This window comes from Ochotona curzoniae, unplaced genomic scaffold (assembly GCF_017591425.1).
Source record: "Ochotona curzoniae isolate NIBS_2020 unplaced genomic scaffold, NIBS_Ocur_1.0 contig_3819, whole genome shotgun sequence".
Classification (NCBI taxonomy): Eukaryota; Metazoa; Chordata; class Mammalia; order Lagomorpha; family Ochotonidae; genus Ochotona; species Ochotona curzoniae.
In genome coordinates this window covers 15,787,625-15,809,844 of record NW_024466004.1, presented here as the reverse complement: position 1 = coordinate 15,809,844, position 22,220 = coordinate 15,787,625, and the positions used below count along the sequence as shown (strand labels likewise).

The 22,220-nt window shown below is 43.2% G+C and overlaps 1 protein-coding gene across 1 annotated transcript; it reads left to right on the top strand.

The window, feature by feature from the left end:
• The first annotated feature begins 7,096 nt into the window (after nt 1–7,096).
• On the top strand, nt 7,097–14,909 carry LOC121158423 (glutathione S-transferase Yc-like). Its single transcript, XM_040983128.1, has 6 exons — nt 7,097–7,183; nt 8,936–8,987; nt 10,399–10,531; nt 12,990–13,131; nt 13,852–13,983; nt 14,790–14,909. Exons 1-6 carry the CDS (start codon nt 7,097–7,099, stop codon nt 14,907–14,909), a joined length of 666 nt encoding a protein of 221 aa, XP_040839062.1.
• Nucleotides 14,910–22,220: the final 7,311 nt, after the last annotated feature.

The window sequence follows — 22,220 nt, the reverse complement described above, 5'->3', positions numbered from 1 at the left end:
AGAGTGAGCACAGAGGGGCGAGTGACACAAGATGCTGCATCTGAAGAGACAGGGAAAGTTGTATTAGTAACCTGTTGTATTCTCAGAGCTATGGAATTCTGTGTTAATAGGTGCCATATCTCTAGGAACACTAATCAAAAGTTTCTTCCTCATTCTGATTGCAATTAATGAATATCATTAACCTTAACACAGAAATAAAAAGAAACAGCCAGGATAAGGTTATATTGAGGGTGCCAGAGAATGGTGGCGATGGGTCTGAAGATGCAGGCTTGAGTCAGGGAAAGACTAGGGGCGTAACACCAGTTGGCATGTGGGGACCAGGGAGCTCACCTCTAGGCAGGTGGAGCGAAACTGGAAATTTCCTTATGTGCTTGGTCCTGGGTGAGGTGAGGAGAGCAAAGAGAAGAGCCCCTTGTCAGCATGCTGCTCTGGTGTGCTGGCGGACCTGGCATGGAAACTTCAATGGGCATGGATCTTGGGTGTGTAGAGGGGTAAGGCACCAGGCCAGTACATGTGCCAGGAGCTTGGGACTCTGGTGGGCAGCAGAGCACTAGACCAGCACACCACCCAATGGACTTCAGAAGGCTGGGCTGGGCACAAGGATTGTGGATTGATTAGGGAAAGGAGTAAGGGGCTTTGGGGTATGGAAGACCATCTTGGGAGTATCTTGCAGGTGAGGAATGACTCCTGAGGGACTACCAGCGTCAAGGCCACAGAACTCGTAGGTAAGCAAGGGGACTGAGACATGGTGGTTTGGAGGGGAGAGATCAAAGAACCTTTATCAGTCAGAACAATGCCCCTGCCCACATGTGAGACCTAAGCTGGGCTTGTCAGCATGGAACATTGCTGATCACCACACACCAGCCCACACGCAAGTTATTGCTGGGGACCTGTATGATGGAGCTAGATTCCAGTACAGGATTTGAGTGTTGGATCATGGGATGGGTCACATTAAGCTGGACCAATACACCAACCAGCATGTAAGAGAACCAGGTCCAGGGGTGGATTCTGTGGGAGATATGTGGGTCCAATCCTTTGGAGCTACCGCTCCTGCTAGGATAGGCCAGGTAAGTCCTGCTGGTTAGCTGAGGAGTTGGGATGGTGATGGGCTGAACTAGGCATGATCATGGAACTCACCAAAACTCGTGGGTACTGGGGCTAGAAACAAGTGAGGAAGGTCCAGACTACAGTGCTCATGTGAGCACCCTAAAACAGGGTGTGGTGTGGGCTAAGACGTAACACCCACCAGCTCATACAAAGGCTGAGATGGCTGGGGCAGGCCATGCTGGGTAAAAACCTAGCATCCACTGGCATGTGTGAGATCTGGGTCTGGGAGTGGCCCGAGCAGGAAAACTTGAGAAACTCCCTTAGTGGGTCATAGCTCCCACTGGTGAGCACATGGTTCAGACTTGGGTGTTGCCAGGCTAGGCAGGGTAGCTCCATTGTCAGCCAATGTGCAAGTTGATTTTGGAAGGGGGCGGACCTGGCTGGGCTGAACAAATCATAACCCACTGGTAAGTGCAGAAACCAGGATGGAGTGCAAGTTATGCCAAGCTAGGCTGTCACACCTACCAGCTTGCATGAGCAGGAATGGGAGCAGACTGCAGGGCCAAGTTGCAGCACCTGCCAATGAGAGGTCTGGGGGCTGGCTGGGCCAGACGAGGCTGCAGCAAACAAAAGCAAAAACCAAGACAGGTGAAGGGCTATGCCAACCTGAGTTAAAGCAACCATGGGCAAGCACGAGATCTGTGGTTGGGAACAGGCCTGGTTGGGAGCTAAGGGGATACCCTGGCTTGGTTGTGGTTCCCACTGGTGAGCATGAGGGCCAGAGTGATGGCTGTGATCTCATGTTAACATGGCTTCAGTGTCCTCGACACGGGTGTGGGCTGGGTCTAGGGTGTGCCAGACTGGGCTAGACTCTAGCCCCCTTGGTGCTCATGAGAATCAGGGTGGCTGCAAGACAGACTGGGCTAGGCCTCTACCCCTACTGAGCTATACGAGAGCTGTGTCTGAGTGTGGACTAGGCTGGCTCAGCTGTAGCACCCAAGAGTAAGAATCACAATGGGTGAAGACCAGTCAGCAAAGGCTACTGCTCCTGCTAGGACAAAAAGTGTATTAAGCGGAGCTGGCCCATGGGTCCACTGGTGTGCTCAAGATCTGGCATTGGGAGAAGTTCTGATGGAGGATCTTGGGGAACTCCTCTGTAGGGACACAATCCCTGCAGGTGAGTGCAAGAACCACAATAGGGAGCAGCCCAGATCAGGCCAGGTAAGGTTACCCATGAGCTTACCTTTGGCTCAGGTCTGGGATGAGTCAGACTGGGCCAGTTCATATCATCTGCCGGCAAATCTGAGACCCAGAATAATGTCTGGGTCATGCCAGGTCAGGACATAATATCAGTCAGTTCACATTCGGGCAGAGACTGGGGGCTGGCTGGGTTGGCTAGGCAGTAGGCTACACCAGTATGAGCTGGAACTGGGGGTTCTCTAGGCTGGGCCAGGCTACAGCACACACTGGCAGATGCTGAGATGTGGCAGGCCATGTCAGACTGGGCCACAGTGCTCAACCAGCACATGTGAGATCTGGAGGAGAGCAGGTGAACTCAGTAGGGGGAATGTGGAGGGCTACCCCAGCTGGTGAGAGTGAGAGCTGGGATTGGGGGCAGACCAGGCCAGGCAGGAATACAACCCCTGTTGACTTACATGTGAGCTGGATTAGGGGAAAGCCAGGCTGGGCAGACTGTACTTACTGGTACATGTATAAGCCAGAGTGGGTTTGGGTGGGTTGGGCTTTGCCACAGCATCAGCTAGCAGATGCTGGCATGAGGGACAAATTCTGTCAAGCTAAACTGTAGTGCCACCTGAGGAGTGCAAGATCTGAGAGTGTGAGTGAGCCCACTAGGGAAATAGTGGGCACCATTCTGATGGGCCACAACTCCCACTAGTGAGCATAGAAACAAGGGCTAGGACAGGAATGGCTAGACAGAGAGTGGCACCCACTGGCATGTATGTGGGCTGGATAGGTGCCTGGTTGGGTTGAACTAGGTTTCAATACCCATTGACATGTATGAGAATGAAATGGGATGTGGGATAGACTGGATCCGTCTGCTGTACATACTGGCAAGCACAGAAACCAAGGCAGGGGCGGGTTTGGTTAGGGTTATTGTGGGTTGCTCTAACTAGGCTGCAGCTCCCACTGGTTTGTGTGAGGGACAAATGTGCAGTGGGCAGGATTGGGCTTGACTGCAATCCTCATTCGGTTGTATAGAAGACAGGGCTGGAAACAGAACTGACCCAGCAATTGCAACTACCAGTGTGTGCATCTGCTAATTTGGGTGACAGACTGTGCTGGACCCTATAACGGCATGCACACACAAAAGAACCAGGTCTGGGATCACTTCAGATGAGGTTTCTTTGGGAATCCCCCCAACTGAACTGCTGGACCCAAGAGTTTCAACCATGGAGAGAATTGCAGGTTCCATGGTCTGACTATGGGCTGCGTTATCACAGCTGGACCTCCTCAATGGCTTAGATGGAGCAGTAGACAGCATATCCAGATGCACATGGATGATATGGCAGTACATTGGAACGTGCAGAGGACACCTGGTACCTTATCAGAGGACGGGGGCGGTGGGGGAAGTCAAACAATTCAATCAACTACCCCAGCCAAAAGTGTCAGTGAATACCTGGGCAAACAGAGGCTCTAAGGTAAACTATGTCAGCCAGTGGATTTTGGAGAGATTTTATTGTGATTGGAGTGGTAAGATCAGCAGCAATACAGAACTGTTGAACTATTAAAACCACTTAAACAGGACCCTCGGAACATGCCCCACATCGGGGACCCTGTGATGTTAGGAGGTTGGGTGTGGTGCTTTCCTTGTAGCTCCCCTTCCCCCAGATATAGGAAGGAAAAAAGCCCTTTGAATCCTATTCAAACATGTAAAACTTATCAAAAAAATTTCTAAATTTTGTATTCAAAAGCATCTGAGTAGGCATAAGCTTCATTCCTATTGGAGATTAATGAGAAAATTATAGAAAGAGTGATAGGGAGCGATATTTGGATAGATGAATATATATAGAGAGAATGTAGAAAATTGCAAATATGAATGAATACATGGATGGGTAGGTTGTGGAATGGTGAGGAGATTAAAGCTGGCCAGTCAGTGACACCGATATGAAAGGGAAGACATATGCTGCATTATGTTAAGAGACTTGCCATTTTCCCAGGATTTGGGATAAGAAGGAACACTTATTTATTGACTTATTGTTGTGAGTGTTATATGCATCACATCATTAAATGTTCTCAACAGTACTCAAAGTTAGATACAGGAGGAGGAATTTGACCTGGCAGGTAAAATGTTGGTTAAGATGCCTATATTTCATCTTTAAAAATGTAAGTTTGAATCTAGACTCCAAAATTAAGCTTACTGTTAATGCTGGTACTGGGAGACACCTGCCTCTAGTGTTATTCCTAGCTGCTGACTTCAGCCTGAGATATTTTTAGATTTGTGTGCATTTGGAAGTAAACAAGTACATTGGAGTGCTCTCTGTCTGTTATTCTCTTTCTACTGCTCTCTCTTCCTAGCCAATAAAAAAAGAAAGCAATAACTATGTCTACTTTTGAAAAAATAAAGGAGAATCATATTAAAAATCCACCATATTTATGCACATCATGAAGGATGAGTTGTGACTTATTTGTAAGTCTTCCTTCTTTCTGCTAAGAAATAGTCAATTGGATCTGTCTGGCCAACATAATTCATATGTTACTATTCTAATTAGGAAATACCACATATCTTTCAAGAGAGGTCCATTTCTACTTGAGATATAACTCTAAGTAGTCTCACTTTTCAGTTTTTCATATGGTAAAAGTAAAGTGAGAAGCACATTTATTTTGTTTTACCCTTCAGTTAAATTTCTAGAGTCTCTAACATATTATCAGCTCTGGAATTACATGATCCTATCTTATTCTCTCTTCCAATATTAAACTGTGGGAATGGGAAGACACAAAACAGATCCCCAGAGAGAAGCCCAGAGGCCGGACTAAAAGTCAGAAGCAAGAGTTCTCACTGGCCCAGTACCACGCAGGGTGTGGCTGGGGAGCTGCTTTGTTTCTGATACTCAGACTTCTCTGTGGGGAAGACTAGGCGTTTTTCCCCATGATTACTATACTGCAGAGAATCACTGCCTAGAGGCTGGCCCTGAAGGAGGACCAAGGTGGGAGTTTCTTTTCTTCTCATTCTCTCTGACCCAACAGTGTTTTGTGGTGACCTTTGTCTTATTCTTGGCCAGGTTTATGTAACCTCATTTTTCAAAATAGATTTTTATTTTGAATTTTGAATTATGTGGTACAATTTTGTATAGGCTGGGATTCCCCCCACCACAAACTCACACCCTGACAGATTTTTCCCATTTTACTACAATAGTGTAGTTCTTCATAAGAAATCATAATTCTATCAATCTCTTATTTTAGTTACCCCAACATTATTGGTACAGACAATGTCAGACAGTCCAGCATCCCATTGTCTACACATGCCCTACAGTTTCATTGGGAATCCATCTTTTGTTTGAAAGCAGTGTAACTTCATTTTCAAAAAGGGAATATAGCTATGTATCTAGAGATCAATTATGATGAATATTATAGGAGAGCAAATCCCGTTTGCCTTTATAACATGATCCTCAGTTGACAGATAAAGTATCAGCATCATTAACTCTGTGAACTTTGGACTCACAATTGTAGAACCATAAACTAGGGTGAGCTTCACTCTCTCTTTCATTTGTTGTTCTATGCCACTTCTGTTTCCTGACAGGAAGCAGCGTATGCATCACCTCCAATTGTAAGCCCAATCATTTGTGCATGTTTATAAAATACTTTAACTTTTCCGAAGGTTAGATTATTGAGTCCAACACTAAAAAAGATCTTTAAACATTGTTTTTTTTTTTAAAGGAAGCCACACACAAATACACTTGTGAGGGAGAGTCGAGAAGAGACACAGAGAGAAAGGAGAGAGAGATCTTTCATTTGCTTGTTTGACCCCTAAATGAACAGGTTTAAAATATGAGTGCAGGGCTCAATCCGGGTCTTCCTCATGGATGGCAGGGACTCTAGTACTGAATCTCTCATGTGTTTCCTTCAAGGGTACACATTAGAGGAAGCTGCAGTTGGGATCGGCACTGGAACTCAGACCCAGGCATTGCAGTATGGGATGTGGGTGTCCCAAGAGGCCTCTTAACTCCTCCTGCAAGGAACTCTCCTATGCTTCATATTTTAAAAAGTGGATATTTACAGCATGTTAACCTCTAAAATTAAATTCACATATACCTATCAAAAAGGTGAATACAAGCATATGTTCATTCCAAACACAACAGCAGCAACAATTTAAACAATAATCTTTATTATAGTATTTAGGTTTGAAAGGAAACTGCAACTGTTGCTCCCTAGGTCATCTGCATTTAATGAGTTCTATGTGGTCATGATTAGGGTCCTGGCTGCTCCGTTTCTGATCCAGCTCCCTGCTGATGCACCAAAAATGGCTCAAGTCCTTGGGCTTGTGAACCCGTATAGGATACCCTGATGAAGCTCCTGACTCCTGGGATTGTCATGGTGTGGCTCTGAACACTGGAGCCCTTTAATGACTGGATCAGCAGGTGGAAGATCTCCATCTCTTCCATTGCTTCTCTATAACTCTGTCTTTTTAATAACTAACTTAAATTTATTATTTTTTAAAGTACCACTGGTGATTCCCTTGTCCATCCCATTTTGAACCTCCTGCTGATGTAAAACTTGGGAAAGGCAAGTGCAATAGTTGCTTCCCTGAATCCCTTGTGGGAGAACTAGATTGAATTCCCAGTATCTGATCCTGGCCTGGCTCTCCCCTGCATGCTTCACACATTTGGAGAGGAAAAATGGCACATGGACAATCTTCGGGTATATGTTTCTATTAATCTCTGCCTTTGTCTTCTAAATAAAAAAATACAAAAAATGTAAAAGACAGATATTTCTCTAGTATTTTTAGTGTTATTTAATCACATTATAAATACATTTTTATTTCATAATTTCATTTGTTTATTCGTGTTAGGGATATTGAGCAACTGCTATCATGGCGGGAAAGCCTGTGCTCCACTACTTGGATGCCCGGGGCAGGGCGGAGTCCATCCGGTGGCTTTTGGCTGCAGCTGGAGTAGAGGTAGGTTCTGCATTATGTCATCTTCAGTTGTACAAAATTGGCTGCACATAAACAGGAATGACCTGAAAAATTGATGACTTAAATATAAACTACTAATTATAAAGTGATGAGCAGATTTGATCTGGTAAGTTGCTACTATTTCTTCTCACCAAGGAACATGTTTGATAAATTTAAGATACTAGTCCTAATATGTAGATTTGAATTTCATAAAGCATTAAAAACAGTTCTAATCATTTATATAGTAATTATAAATAATATTGATTAACTATGGATGATATTAGAAAATTATTTAGTGGTTATGCCTAGCAGTTCTTAATGTTTACAAAGACACATTGAATGTTTAAGTATAAAATGCAGTCACGTGTCTCCTAGTAACAGAGATATTTGAGAAATGTATTTTTCATTTTCATAAGGAGACCCTCAAAGTGTGTACCCACACAAGCCTAAAAGTAAAACTACTAGATAGGTCACGGGGATAGTCCATTGCTTCTATGCTACAAGCCTGTGCAGGAAGTTACTGCATGAATCATTCAGGAAGTTAGAACATCACAGTAGGCACCATCTACCTAATCATCTATAAATATAAAAATATTACATAAAACAGGTTACTAAAGACTCAAAAAATAGTACAGCTATATATGACACTGAACATGATTAAAATTTCTAGAACAGAGGTTAAGTAGAACTTCTAGAATGGAAGTTGCTTTGGGTGAGTCAGTAAGTGAATGAGTGTGAAGCTGGGACATTTCTGTACACTACTGTAGATCTGTTGAACACTTGAACCTGGGCTACACTCAATTCATGAAACATTTTTTTCTGTATTAATAAATTAACCTCAGCTTACTGTCACATTTTTACTTAATGCACTAATTTTTAAGCTTCTCTCCTTCTAATGTCTCTTAGCCTAAAATACAAATATGTTACCAGCTATATAAAAGGTTTTCTTTTTTTGTTTGTTTCTCTGTATTCAGTTTTAAGCTTAAAATTTCTTCTTTGTATTTCTTTATTTTTAACCCTTCTTTGATAAAACCTAAGACACAAACACATACATTAGTTTAGCCCTCTCCAGGGTTAGGATCATAAATAGCAGTGTGACAAAGGTCGAGATTTTGTTACATAAATGTAGTGATATTAAGTGCTTTATCAGACTAGAAAGCAAAAAAATTTGTGAAAAGCAAGTAAGTGTGAGAATTCTAGTTTCTCCCGTAGCTTGCGAAATCCATCTCACTGAGTCCCACACTTGCAGCTGAAGAAGTTTCATTTGCAATTAATTAAAGTTGTACAACAACTAGGACTCATTTCATTCAGGACTGAGTTCCTGGGAATGAAGTGACAGAAACTAGAGCAAGACTTATTTTGTGGCAGGAACTTGGGTGGTCATTTCCCCATCATATACTCCATGCTGGCAGCACTCAAGATTCCCCTCTACCTCATAGGAAAACAAGGCATCCCCAAGAACAGAAACTCTGTCCTAAGAAGTTCATCTGCTTCTCTGTTCCAGCGACATTTGCTCCCAAATCTAGGCCTATTGAATGGCCATGGGTCAGAGTAGAGGTGAAAGAAGCTACCTAAACAAGCAGCAATTGGCTATGCCCATGCCTTTTCCTTCAAGGAGCTCATCTAAAATCCCAGGGCCGTGTGCAGATTCCCACCTTCTCCATATTAGGTGCCAGAGAGGAACCATCCTTGTTTAACAACCTGTAATGTTATGGAGTGAAATAACAAGGATCCTTTGACTCTTTCTGCTTCTAGTTTGAAGAGAAATTCATCACCTCTAAAGAAGACTTGCAGAAGATGAGAAATGGTAAGGATAATCATCTGAATGTTGTGCAATTTCTAGATATTCACCAAGTAGTATTTGAGGATGAACACACACTGGGAGTGAAAGTGGGCATGGGTTTATTGAACCAATATTGAAACCTCTAAGGAAGAAAAACAGATAATCTCTGTCAGAATGCATGCAACAGGATAGTGAGGACAGCAAAGGCCTGTGGGATCCTGTTGAAATGAGGCTCCAGGAAAAAGGAGGCAGAGGGCCTCTCACCCAAAGTACCCTCTTGCCCCCAGTGAGTCCTTGGATGTGTTTTCATGCGCTCCCTGATGACAGAACATCTGTACTCTATCTAGTCAATTAGTCGAAGACAGACAGTATCCCTTATCTACTTCCAACTTCAATAATGCTTTGACCAAGTTGTCTTATTAGCCTCCTTGAGCTCTGCTCCCAGGCATGATCTAATTCTCAGTTGTGTCTGAACTATTGTTTTACCAAGTGTATAAGAAATAATCTTTGTCAGTTGCCTAAGAGAGCCATGTCCCCCATTTCTTTTCGGTCGCATCTCCTCCCCAGGAATCCACAAGGTAAGCTTGCAAATCTCACCAAGTACTAAAGAAGTGAATGTCCCACTGTCCCAGGAAGGCTATCTCATATTTTCTCCTGCTGTCTGCACTGTGAATGACACGAGAATTCCTCAGGGTGCCACATTGGCTTTGCCATCCAAGAACACAAGTACATGTGCATTACATGAAAGGAGGAACTGTAGGACTAGCAGGTACCCAGAATTCCTTTCTATTAAATATGTCTCAAAGCAATGACTTTGAAATATTTCAGGCTTGGTTAGAATACTGTATTTAATTAAGCAAGTCCAGATCAGAGTGTAAAGTGGGAAATGCTGTCCTGAATCAAGGTCACAAGGACATCTTCAACATGATTTGCAGTGTAGTTATTTGAAGTGCACTTACACAGCATGATGTAGAAATATTTCTCTGAGCTGGTCTGGATGTGATGAACAGCCTGAGAATTTGGAAATTTCTTACTATAAATAGAATCTAAATAGCTCCCAGTTGTTGTATCTCTCAATTCTGCAATGCATTTGCGTGAAGATGAAATACCAAAATGGGGGGCCTGTAGTCTGTCTAAATGGGAAATTAAAATTTTAATGAAATAACAAAATAGGAGCAAAAAAGAGTTCATAAGCGAAAGAAGAACTGCAACAAATTGAAAAAAAAGTTTATATCATGTAAAGCAAAAATAGAATTCATAAATAAAAGAAAGACTGCGGAAGATTCATAACAAAAGTTTATTTCATGTGAAAGCCAACTAGGTTATCCTTCTGATTTCACTTTACCCACTCAGTCCTTCCAGCAAATATTTTTTGTTTCTTTGTTTTGAAAGACTTGACTCAAAGATATTTTGCTTTCTTTTTTTCTTTCAAAAGATGGAGTGCTGATGTTCCAGCAATTGCCCCTGGTTGAGATTGATGGGATGAAGCTGGTTCAAACCAGAGCCATTCTCAACTACATTGCCAACAAATACAACCTCTATGGGAAAGACATGAAGGAAAGAGCCTTGTATGGTGCATTTCTGTTTCTACATTAGCAAATATCACAGGGATGATGTGGGACCACACTTGAGTGAGGACTGCAGAAAGTTAAAACAGGACCCAATAGCAGTGAGGATATGGGCCTGTACTGAGGTCTACTGTAGCAGCGTCCTTTGAGGTTGAGGGGAGTATTTTGGGGATGGATTCAGGAGAATGTGACACAATGCAGTCCATAGACACAGTCCAGTTCATAGACACATCCTGGAGGCAAAGGTTTCCAGACACTGCTGATTCATGAAATGAGGATGATGGAGGAAACGCAATTCCAGTTTCATAGGTTGTAGTGTGGATCGCTGGTGAGAAGAGTCAATGTGTGAGAGTCAGGAGATGATGACTTAGATCAGGAATAATTTAAAGGATTGATGATCATGCTCCAGAAACTATCAGACTTTCATGAATGTATAGTATGTGCCTGTTTTATGCATAAGTGGAGAGAAAACAGCAGAGTGTGGTGCCCAAGATTCCAGAGATTTGAAGCGTTTCACTCAGGACTCAAGTAGTCAAACTGAATCAATGCTACAAAGTTTGAGGAATCACCTTCTGGATGTGATGGTACTGCTTGACTGAAGACAAAGTCTTATGTGAAACTATTGGCAGTTGCTCATAAAGTTTAAGCATTTTGTCACCAGGAACATGACATTCTACTTCTAGATTTTTGCTCAAGAAAAATGAAAATACTTCCTATCTAGTTTTGGGACAGAAATGTACTTGGCAGCATTATCTATCATCTTTCAATGACAAACATATCAAATATTCATGTGGAATGCACTGATAAATTATACAGTTATTGAGGAGTTTTTCCACAATCAGTGATGAATATCTGATGGGCATGACAAAGCACATGAATCTTGAGAACTTCACACTGCAAAAACAAAAACAAACAAAAAATCAAACAGAACAGTACATTATATGAGTCACCTGTGTCGCATAAAATGCCCACAAAATTGTGTAGAAGTTAAAATGCACTAGTGTTGTCTATATCCCACATAAGGCTGCCTGGGTTCTGCCACCCCTGGGAATTTATCCAAGTAAAGGAATCACCTTCTGAGAGTACCCCCATGTTTATAGCAGTTCAATCATCAATACCTAAGAAATGCAACCAACCCAAGTGCCCATCAATGAATAACTGAATAAAGAAAATATGGCATATATGCACTATAGAATACTACTACAGTCATAAACAAGAAGGGGTTTTTGTCTTTTGCAACTAAACAGATATGATTGGAAATCATGAAGCTTAGTGAAATAAGCCAATCTCAAAAAGAAAAATATCATATTTCCCCCTAATCTGAGATAACTAACATACAGAGTACAAAAATACAATCTATTTATGCAGATGACATTATAGAGTATGAATAGAGTATATTACTTTTTTTAATACTCCTGAGCAACAGTAGGCTTGTGACATTTTGTTTGTTTGTTTTTTTATTCTGTGTTATGTTATCACTTTCTACTTGCCAGGTATTGATAACTTGACCTAAATGACTGTTAAACCAGTGATTGCAAAGAAAATGAAAGTATGTAAAAACTAGGGGGAAAATACATAAGGAGGAAGAAGGATAGGTTGGAAAAGGCAGGCAGGAGGAAGAGTGAGATGGGAAGTGCCAGTAACTTCCTCAATCTATAAAGTGATAGATGAAATTTGTCCACTCTATTTACATTTTAAAGGTAGTATATCTTGAAAGAGAAGAACCACCTGGGTTCAAGTTTGTTTTTGATTTGATTTTCCTGCTGAATTACATTCTAGGAGGCAACATGAGAAGACTCTAGTAGTTTGGATCCTGTCACATATGTAACAGAGGTCTGGTTCTGCATTTTGCATAATAGGGTCAGAATGTTGCCAAATTTGGGTAATGAACTAGTGTACAGAGAATCTCTTTTTTCTCCCTTATTGTGTGTTTCTTTGCATTTGAAATAGATAGAAGTAAGTCAATGGAATAATGGGATGTATTTATAATATTGTGCATAAAGTATTGTGGGAAACGTAACGTGCAAGAAGGAGGAACATGCGTCAGGATGGTGTGCCGGGTTAAGTCCTCTGAGATGAGAACAAGCAATTGTTCAGTCATGGTATGTCTGTGCACAGGACACAGTACAGTGGAGATGCAAACCCTAAGTGTAGCATCTGTGGTCACACTCAGGGACCCACCAGGTGCTCTCATGACTGTAGCTATGAGTAGGTCACTGACGTTTTTGGAACTGCATTTGACCACGAGTGTAGGAAATATTTGAGACTCTTAGTTTGCCTCGTAAATAAATGTGAATGTGTAAGTAAAAAGCCATAGCACAATGACTAGCAGATGAAAGGCCCATATGGAAGACAAATTACTCGGGTCCCCTATGTTACTACTAATTCTACTAATTTTTTTAAACTATAAATTCTAACATGGGAGGCACTGGACAATTAGGTTCCTTTTGTCTCTCAGGATCGATATGTACACAGAAGGCATAGCAGATTTGAATATAATGGTTCTTCATTACCCATTTCTTCCACCTGTGGAACAAGAGACAAACCTTGCTCAGATCAAGGATAAAACAAAAAACCGCTACTTTTCTGCGTTTGAAAAGGTAGGTGCTTCACCTTTAAGGGGAGCTGAGGGGCTTATAGGCTGTCTCAGTCCCAAGAACATGTCTTAGCAGAGTGGACTGATACTGCAAAAATGTCCCAGACTGAATGGGTTCCAACCTAGATGTTGGCTTCTCCAGCTCTGGAGATGAGGTGTGCAAATCCAAGATACCTGCAGAACATGAGGTCTGCTTAGGACCTCTTCTTGAGTCATAAATGAAGAACTACTGACAAGGCCCTAGCATGGTAGAGAGGCCAAGAGAATTTCCTGAAATTCCTGCTGGAATGTAAAATAATTTATCATGATCATACCTCTCTAAACAAAATTGATAAATCAAAATATACTTGCAAGATGTGCAAGAAATTTGTGGATGAAGGATCAGCTGCTTAACTCCTATCTTGCACAGCGTGATATCTTTCATTCTGACATTCAATGAGGAGAAGTTAATGCATTCTTCAGGAGCTAAGCCCTGAGAAGGGTGAGCAGTGGGGCTGCCACAGGGATGTGGGAGGGAGAGTGAGAACTGAGCTTTTACTGAATTGTAGACAGAACCTATTTTCCACTTTCTCTCATGCAGTGGTGGCTCTGGAGAGTGTTCTGAATTTCATTACCTCTCAGTGAGGCAGTAGGAGCTGTGAGTAAGGTTGGAGAGTGCAAGGGAGAGGCAGAGTCTCAGCCTGATCGTGCCTGTGACCAAGATCTGCTTCTTTACAATCACCAGGTATTGAAGAGCCACGGACAAGACTACCTTGTTGGTAACAAGCTGAGCAAGGCTGACATCCACCTGGTTGAACTTATCTACAACGTGGAAGAGATTGACCCCAGTGCCACAGCCAACTTTCCTCTGCTTCAGGTGACCTACCTCACAGTCATGTGAGGGCAGGATTCACATATCCCATTTTAGAACATAATATCTAGCATCTGGGTTGGGGACATTTCAGCATTCATTCCTTTATTCCTCTTTCCCTCCTGGAACTCTAAAATGAGCTTCAAGACCTTAGTTCAGTGCAAGAAGAAATTGTGCTGAGAAGGAAATATTTGATGGAGGTCCCTGAAACTCTTCAAATATTAGCCTTTTAAGGGAAGGATCCAGTACCCCACTAATCTCTCCAGAATGGCATCTTCCACTGTACTCTCTATGCCTGATTTCTCAGTGGTTCCCTTCTACCCACGTGGTCGTTGTCTTTCTGAACGGAGGCTAATGGAGCAGGTTTCCTCATGTGATTTTGCTTGGTCAGCTCTGCCTCCAGCTGTTGTTGGCGCTTGTATTTCTCTCAGTGAAATGCTTGTCCCACTCCTTTCTAGAACCTGTAATATTTCATGTCTCGTATACCAACTCCATTTTCCACAAATTTTAATTTGTCATGCCAGAGACTTCTAGGTGCTGATGTTTGACATATTGATTTTCACTGTAAGAGAGTCATAAAGTTTGAGACTTACTGTGTAAGTAATAATTCAGGGACAAACTGGATATAAAGACTTAGTGATTTCTTAGAAAATATTCACTGAATTACCTCCTTCTTCATTCCCACTGCAATTTATTTCCCAGCTTCCAGGCTGGTGCTGATGGAGGGGACTCAGCTGGTCTTTATCTTCCTTGGCTGTGCCTCTGGTGGGTGCTCTTTGCTCGTCCCTGAAGCTGTGATCTGTGCCCTGCAGGCTCTGAAGACGAGAATCAGCAACCTCCCCACCGTGAAGAAGTTCCTGCAGCCTGGCAGCCAGAGGAAACCTTCTCCGGATGAGAAAGCTAGACAAGAAATAATCAAGATTTTACATTAAGTTAAGTGGGTGTTAAAAATAATCCTTTGCAAACTTGTCTTGTGATGTTTCACACCAATGAAGAGAATCCCTTATATGTTGCTCCTGGCTATTATGATGCCATCAGAGTGTTTCAAATGTGTTGATAATGCAATAAACTCTTCAGAAAAGAATGAATGTGAATATATTTCTTTTCACTATTGTCTGACATAAAATCAGATTTCCAATGTGTTATAGTATCTTTTTTGATATTACATAATGGAGAAGAAAAGTGTTAACTTTTTTTTTTTTTTTTTACTTTTTCCAAGTATATTTGCTAATGTCTATCAAGTTGAAAAATTCATCTTTGGGTTTCTGCTGGCACGAGCACCTGGCTTCCACCAGCAGGCTCATGGGGCTGGGGGATACAGGCATGTGGAGACCTGAGGGCTCGAAACCCAGGGAGGTGGAGCAAGCCTGAGGAATTTGTCAAATACTTGATACAGGATGGAGTGGGGGTGGGTCGGGGATTGCCTTAGGTAGCATGCTGACATGTTGTGCTGGTGGACCAGGCTTGGGGAACAGTGAACATGCTTGAGTCTCAGGTGGGCAGAGGGGTAGGATCCCATGCAAGCATGAATACCAGAGGACCACGTCTGGGAACCAATCTATGAGTTTGGTGGGCAGCACACCATCAAGTCCACACCCACAAGCCTTGTCTCAGGCCAACATACCACCCCATGGGAAGACTGGGCTTGGAAAGAATGACCTGGAGATCCCATACACTCCAGAGAGCAGGGACTATGGATAAGGAGTTGGGAAAGGTATGGGAGAGAGGAATACTGAGGGAGAAGATTGCAGACAAGGAATGACTGCTGCAGCACTCCCATTAAAAAGGCACTCTACTTGCACATAAATGAGGGGGAAGAGACTGACCAGTTTGGAGGAAGGAAGCTGGAGGACCTTTCTGGGTCATACCAAAGCACCTGTCCACAAGGGAGACCTGAGTTGGGCTAGTTAACATCAACCAACACTGACATCACTCATGGACACACACTGAATTTAGGACTGGGAGCCTACCTTGTAGATCACAGTATCTACCAGTCAGAGTTATATAACAGAGGACAAAAATGTAAGGCTTGAGCATAGCACTAATCAGCATGTGAAAGAACCAGGTCTGGGAGCAGTTTTTATGGGAGATTTGTGGGCTCACTCCTGTAGTACTGCAATATCCACTGGTTTGCTCAAAAGCTGAGGATAGTGCCAGGTTGAGCTAGACATGTCCATGGAACCCTCTGACACTCATGGGTACTGGGGTTGGAAACAGGCTGGTTGGTCCAGGTTGTGGCACCCAGAGGCACACCCAAGATTAGGGTGTGGGGTAGGGTGGGCTACACATCCACCAAAACAGACAGAGGCTGAGACAGACAAGGCAGACTAACTACATCTGGTAATGGCCTAGCACTGTCTGGTACATGTGAGATCTGGGTCTGGGGATGGGTCTGGTAGGGGAACTTGGGAAATTTCCCTGGTGGGGCTGTAGCTCCCACTGGTGAGTGAGTCAAGGCTGAATGTTGGTCAGGCCAGGGAAGGCAGCTCCACTTGTCAACAAGTGTGTGGGTTGGTTCTGGTAGGGGACAGGTCAGGAAAAGCCATGCCAAGCCTTAGCATACTGGTTTGGGCATGAACCAGAACGGCATGTGGGCCATGTAGAACTAGGTTATCACACCTACCAGTTTGCATGAAAACCATGAATAGGGCATACTGGGCAGAGCTTGGCTGCAGCACCCACCAGAGAGTATTGAGATTGAGATGAGGCCAGGCTGCAGCATCTGATGGCAAAGGCCAAGATGGGAGGGTTTTTTCCAGGCTGGATTAGAGCAACCTCTGGCATACACAAGATCTGTGGCTGGGAAGAGAGCTGGTTGGAAAGCTAAGGGGACAACCCAGCTGGGTTATGGTTTCCACTGGTGAGGGCAAGAGCCAGAATGGGGGGTGGTGAACTGAAATGGGCATGACTGCAGTATACCTCATCATGGATATAAACTGGGTCTGCGGTATGCCAGTCTAGGCTAAGCTCCAGCACCTGCTGGTGCTCGTGAGAGCCAGGGTGGTTGTAGAACAAGCTTAGCTAGGTCCCTGCCCCTGCTGAACCATGTAAGAGCTATGTCTGGGTATGGACCAGATGTGGCTGGGCTGTAGCACTCAAGAATAAGGGACAGATTGGGTATGTACTGGTTGGGTAAGGCTACTGTTTCTGCCAGGACAGGAGGTAGAATAAGTAAGTCTGGGCCAATGACCAACCAGTGTGCTCAAGATCTGCCATTGGGAGGTGATCTGATAGAGGAGCTTGGGGAACTCCTCTGTTAGGATGCAATCCCTGTAGTGAGCACAACAACCAAGGCTAGGGGCAGCCCAGACCGGGCTCAGTGTGGCTCAGGTTTGTGGCAGGCCAAACTGGGCCAGTGCATAACACCCATTGGCAGATGTGAGAACCACAATGGGGTGCAGGACAGGCTGGGTTGGGCCACAGCACCAGCCAGTTTACATTAGGGGCAAGGCTGTGGCAGTCTAGGCTGGACTGAAGCACCTGCCAGCATAAGCTGGAGCGAGGGACAGGCCAGGCTGGGCCAGGTTGCATCACCCACCAGCAAATGCTAAGGTGAGGCGGATCATGCCAGACTGGGCTACAGCACCCACCAGCATACACATGAGATTCCCAGTGGGGGTGACGGATCCAGTTGGGGACAGTGGGGATTCCCCTGCTGGGAGACTGCTCCTACTAGTGAGCATGAGAACAGGGACCAGGGACAGAACAGGCTAAACAGGATTGCAACACCTGTTGGTCTACATGTGATCTGGAATAGTGGGAGAGACAGGCGAGACTAAGTGACTGTCCACTGGCGTATGCACGAGCCAGAGTAAGTGAAGGCTGGCTGGGCTTTGTTACAGCATCAGCTGGCAAGTGCCATGACTAGAGGCAAGTCCTGTTAAGCTAGGTTTCAAAAGCACTTGGAAAGTGTAAGCACTTGGAAAGTGTAAGATCCATACTTAGTTTAAATAAGCTTTGATATTTGAATACTTTTAAGCAAATTTTTTAATCCAGGTAGGAAATAAAGAATTAATTTTTACATAACTATACTCTACCCAAGTGTTTTTATCTCAGCATTTCAGCGAAATATTTAGCCTACAAGACAGGACATTTCAGCCTAATACCAACAAATGTTTTGCTAAAAGACATAAATATTTTTGAGAATCACATCATGGATGTTAAAAGACTTAAACTAAGCATAATTTACAATAATTTAGAGTTTATATCATCTTAGGAAGTATAGCAGAATTTTATAGATCTTTACACATTTTATGGCAGTGACAAACAGAGGGCTCTGTGGTTTACCAAGTCATACATTGACAAAAAAAGAGAGCAGAAATATTAAATGTGTGGTCAGAGAAACGTCCGTAATTTAGCAAGTGAAACAACATGGACTCTTCGAGTCAGAGCAGTTACAGACTAGTGACGGGTGAGAAAAAGCCAATTTTCCTTGATTCACAGGCGTCCCCCTCTCCTCTAGCTACAAGGTTCCAGGACCTGATTTACATGGACCCACAAAGAAAAAGTTAAAGAAGGCAACTTCTTACCCTGTTGTTTAGCATTACTTCTACCCTTTTCCAACCTGAAAGATTTAAAACAATGAATTTAGGAAACCAAGCATCATGCTCAAAAATAGAAACCTCATTGAATCTTTTCCTGGGTCTTCAATAGCTCTCCTCTGAGTAACAAGTACTCTACAGTATTGACTTTTTTTCTGTACTTAAAGCTCATCTCATGTTGATGTTAACCAGCCAATGCTTGATAATCAAAAAACCAGAGTGTGACCCAAGTACAGAAGTCAGTACGTGACTGTCTCAAGGATATGTTAAAGCACACAGTGATGTGGTTTGAATCATTGTCCAGCTGCAGACCATCACCGGCAGAGTTTGACCTTGATGTCAGGCACCGGCAGTCTGTGAACTCAAGCTTTCAGGCACAGTCTGTCCTGCTCTTTCTTATCAAGTCACACTGTATTTTTAAAAAATTTCTTCCAGCATTTGCTCTTTCCTGTTTTTGTAAAAGTTGCAATAATAAAATTTATTGCTTCATAGCAAGAATGTCATCTACTTAAAAGGCAGGAAAGTAATCAAGGACATGGAGCAGGGATGGAGTGGGAGAACAAGCCAGGCTCACAGAAACCTTGATTCAAATGTCCCCTTTGCAGAAGAGGAGTGGATACTCGGGGTCTCAGACAGTGAGTGAGAAGGTGTTAGGAAGGCAGCGGACACATCCAGATTCAACTATGGACATAGAGTCGTGTAATAGAAGAAAAGCGCTGTCTGAAGGAGGAATATAAGTAGAGGTTGGGCATAGGAAACCTCTGACCGCTTGCCAATCTGTCAGAGGAAGTCATCAAGATTATCTAGAACATTGGGGTCCCGAATTCAGGCCATTGGCTGAAGTTGTTCAGTTGGTGTTGTGCAAGAGCAAAACACACAGTTGGATGAGATTCTGTGCCTTCAAATCCAAGGCCAGAAGTAAGGTTTGGAATTTAAGGATTTTTTCCCCCCATAAACCTGGTCATTCCATCCCAATGAGTCAAACATTTGCAGCTTAAGACTTTCCATTCTGAAAGTCAAGGGTGTGTAACAACCAAGACCCATTTCATCCAGGTCTGGGCTCCTGGGAATGAAGTGACAGAAATTAGGGCAGGATTATTTGATGCCAGGAACTTTGGTGTCCATTGCTCCATGTTGTATTCCGTGTTAGCAGCAACTAAGGTTTCCTTTTAAAATTAAGATTTATTTATTTTTATTGGAAAGGTAGATTTACACAAAGAAGAAACAGAGAAAGATCTTTCATCCTCTGGTTCACTCACCAGATGGCTGCAATAGCTGGAGATGAGCCAAATCTAAAGCCAGGAACCAGGAGCTTCTTCTGGGTCTCCCATGAATGAGCAGGGTCCAGGAGCTTTAAGCTGTTCTCCACTGGTTTCCCAGGCCACAAGCTGGGAGCTGGAAGGGAAGTGTAAGTGGAGCAGCTGGAACATGAACCAGCACTGTACTGGGTCCTGGCCCATGCAAAGCAAGGACTTAACCACTAGGCTTTTGTGATGGGCCCATCATAGTCCTTTCTTACCACATAGGAAAACAAGGCATCCCCAAGAACAGAAATTCTATCACCAGAAGTTCATCTGTTTTTCTATTCCAATGACATTTGCTCCCAAATCTAGGCCTATTGAATGGCCATGGGTCAGAGTAGAGGTGAAGGAAGCTGCCTAAACAAGCAGCAATTGGCTATGCCCATGCCTTTTCCTTCAAGGAGCTCATCTAAAATCCCAGGGCCGTGTGCAGATTCCCACCTTCTCCATATTAGGTGCCAGAGAGGGACCATCCTTGCTTAACAACCTGTAATGTTATGGAGTGAAATAACAAGGATCCTTTGACTCTTTCTGCTTCTAGTTTGAAGAGAAATTCATCACCTCTCGAGAAGACTTGCAGAAGATTAGAAATGGTAAGGACAGTCATCTAAATGCCTCGGCCGAGGATGCCTTTCAGATTAGTTCTGCAATTTCTAGCTATATTGAAACCACAAAGAGAAATACAACGAGATCTAACTGAGTATCAAACAAATGCATGTCCCGATACCCTGGGATGACTCTCTTTTATCTTTCCCTGTTGTTTGCACTGTGAATGACATGAGAACTCCTCAGGCTGCCACATTGGCTTCGCTATCCAAGAACACAAGCACATGTGCGTTAGATAAAATGAGGAACTGCAGGACTAGCAGGTACCCTGAATTATTTACTATCACATATGTGGCAAGGCAATATCTTTGAAATATTTTGGGCTTCGTTAGAACACTTAATTAGCTAAGTCCAGATCAGAGTGTAAAACAGGAAAAGGAGAAGGACCAGCTGCCACGGTTCAAGATCACAAGGGCTCCTTGCACATGACATGCAGTGCAGCTATTTTAAGAGCAACATGTAAAAATGTTTCTCTGAGCTGGCCTTGATGTCACAAACAGCCTGAGAACTTGATAATTTCCTATTATATGGAATCTGAATGTTTCCCAGTTGTAACATTTCTCAATTCTGCAAAGCATTTGCATGAGATGAAGTAAATTCCAAAAAGAGTGCCTGCAGTCTCTCTTGTTGAAGTTAAAACTTCAATGAAATAAGAGTTCAAAAGCAAAAGAAGGACTGCAGGAAATTAAAAACAAAAGTTTATTTCATGTGAAAGCCAACTAGGTTATCCTTCTGATTTCACTTTACCCACTCAGTCTTTCTAGCAAGTATTTTTTTGTTTCTTTGTTTTGAAAGACTTGACTCAAAGATATTTTACTTTCTTTTTTTCTTTCAAAAGATGGAGTGCTGATGTTCCAGCAATTGCCCCTGGTTGAGATTGGTGGGATAAAGCTGGTTCAAACCAGAGCCATTCTCAACTACATTGCCAACAAACACAACCTCTATGGGAAAGACATAAAGGAGAGAGCCTTGTATGGTGCATTTCTGTTCCTACATTAGCAGATAACACAAGGATGACATGAGTGAGGAGGAACATGTCAGGGGATTAGAATCCACAGCAATGGGGATATGTGCATGCACTGAGTTCTACTGTAGCAGCGTCCTTTGAGGTTGAGTGGAGTATTTTGGTAATGGATTCAGGAGAGTGTGAACCATAGACACAATGCAGTCCATAGACACATCCCAGAGACAGAGGCTTGCAGATACTGCTGAACCATGAAGTGAGGAGGATGGAAGAAACACAATTCTAGGTACATAGGTTATAAGGATGCACAGCTTATAAGAAGAGGCGGTATTGAGAGATGAAGACTTAGATCAAAAATAATTTAAAGGATCTGATTCATGCTCCAGAAATCAGAAATGATCAGAGAGATTTGCATGAATGCATGCTGCCTGGCTCTTTTTTTTTTTAATTTCTTCTTGTTACTATCATTTTATGATACAGTTATATAGGCCCTAAGATTTTCCCTTGCAGGGGAGTCTTCAGTGACATTCATTGTGCCTTTGTCTCTTCTTCTGCTCTTGGTCATTGCACTGGTTGCCAGATTTTTCTCTGGCAGCAATTTTCTAAGCTGTGCCACCCACAGGCCTACAGTTCGATTTTACCTATTGCAGTTGGTACATGGTTATTTGTTTGCAGTCAGTTGTGCAACTCCCTCCAGCGAGACGCAGGTCTGGGTTCTTATGTTAGATTTCCACCAAGGTCTCTGCCCCAGCTTACCAGTCTTCACATGGTGTAATACAGTGCTGAGGTTGTCTCTACAACCTTTCTTCCACTTTTGTTTCAAGCAGGTCC

Excerpts from the sequence above, each read along its gene's own strand:
- LOC121158423 (XM_040983128.1), top strand. The coding sequence starts at position 7,097 with ATGGCGGGAAAGCCTGTGCTCCACTACTTGGATGCCCGGGGCAGGGCG. Across the intron at positions 7,184-8,935 it reads TGGCTGCAGCTGGAGTAGAG|TTTGAAGAGAAATTCATCAC; the intron begins GTAGGTTCTGCA and ends TTCTGCTTCTAG. Across the intron at positions 13,984-14,789 it reads CCAACTTTCCTCTGCTTCAG|GCTCTGAAGACGAGAATCAG; the intron begins GTGACCTACCTC and ends TGTGCCCTGCAG.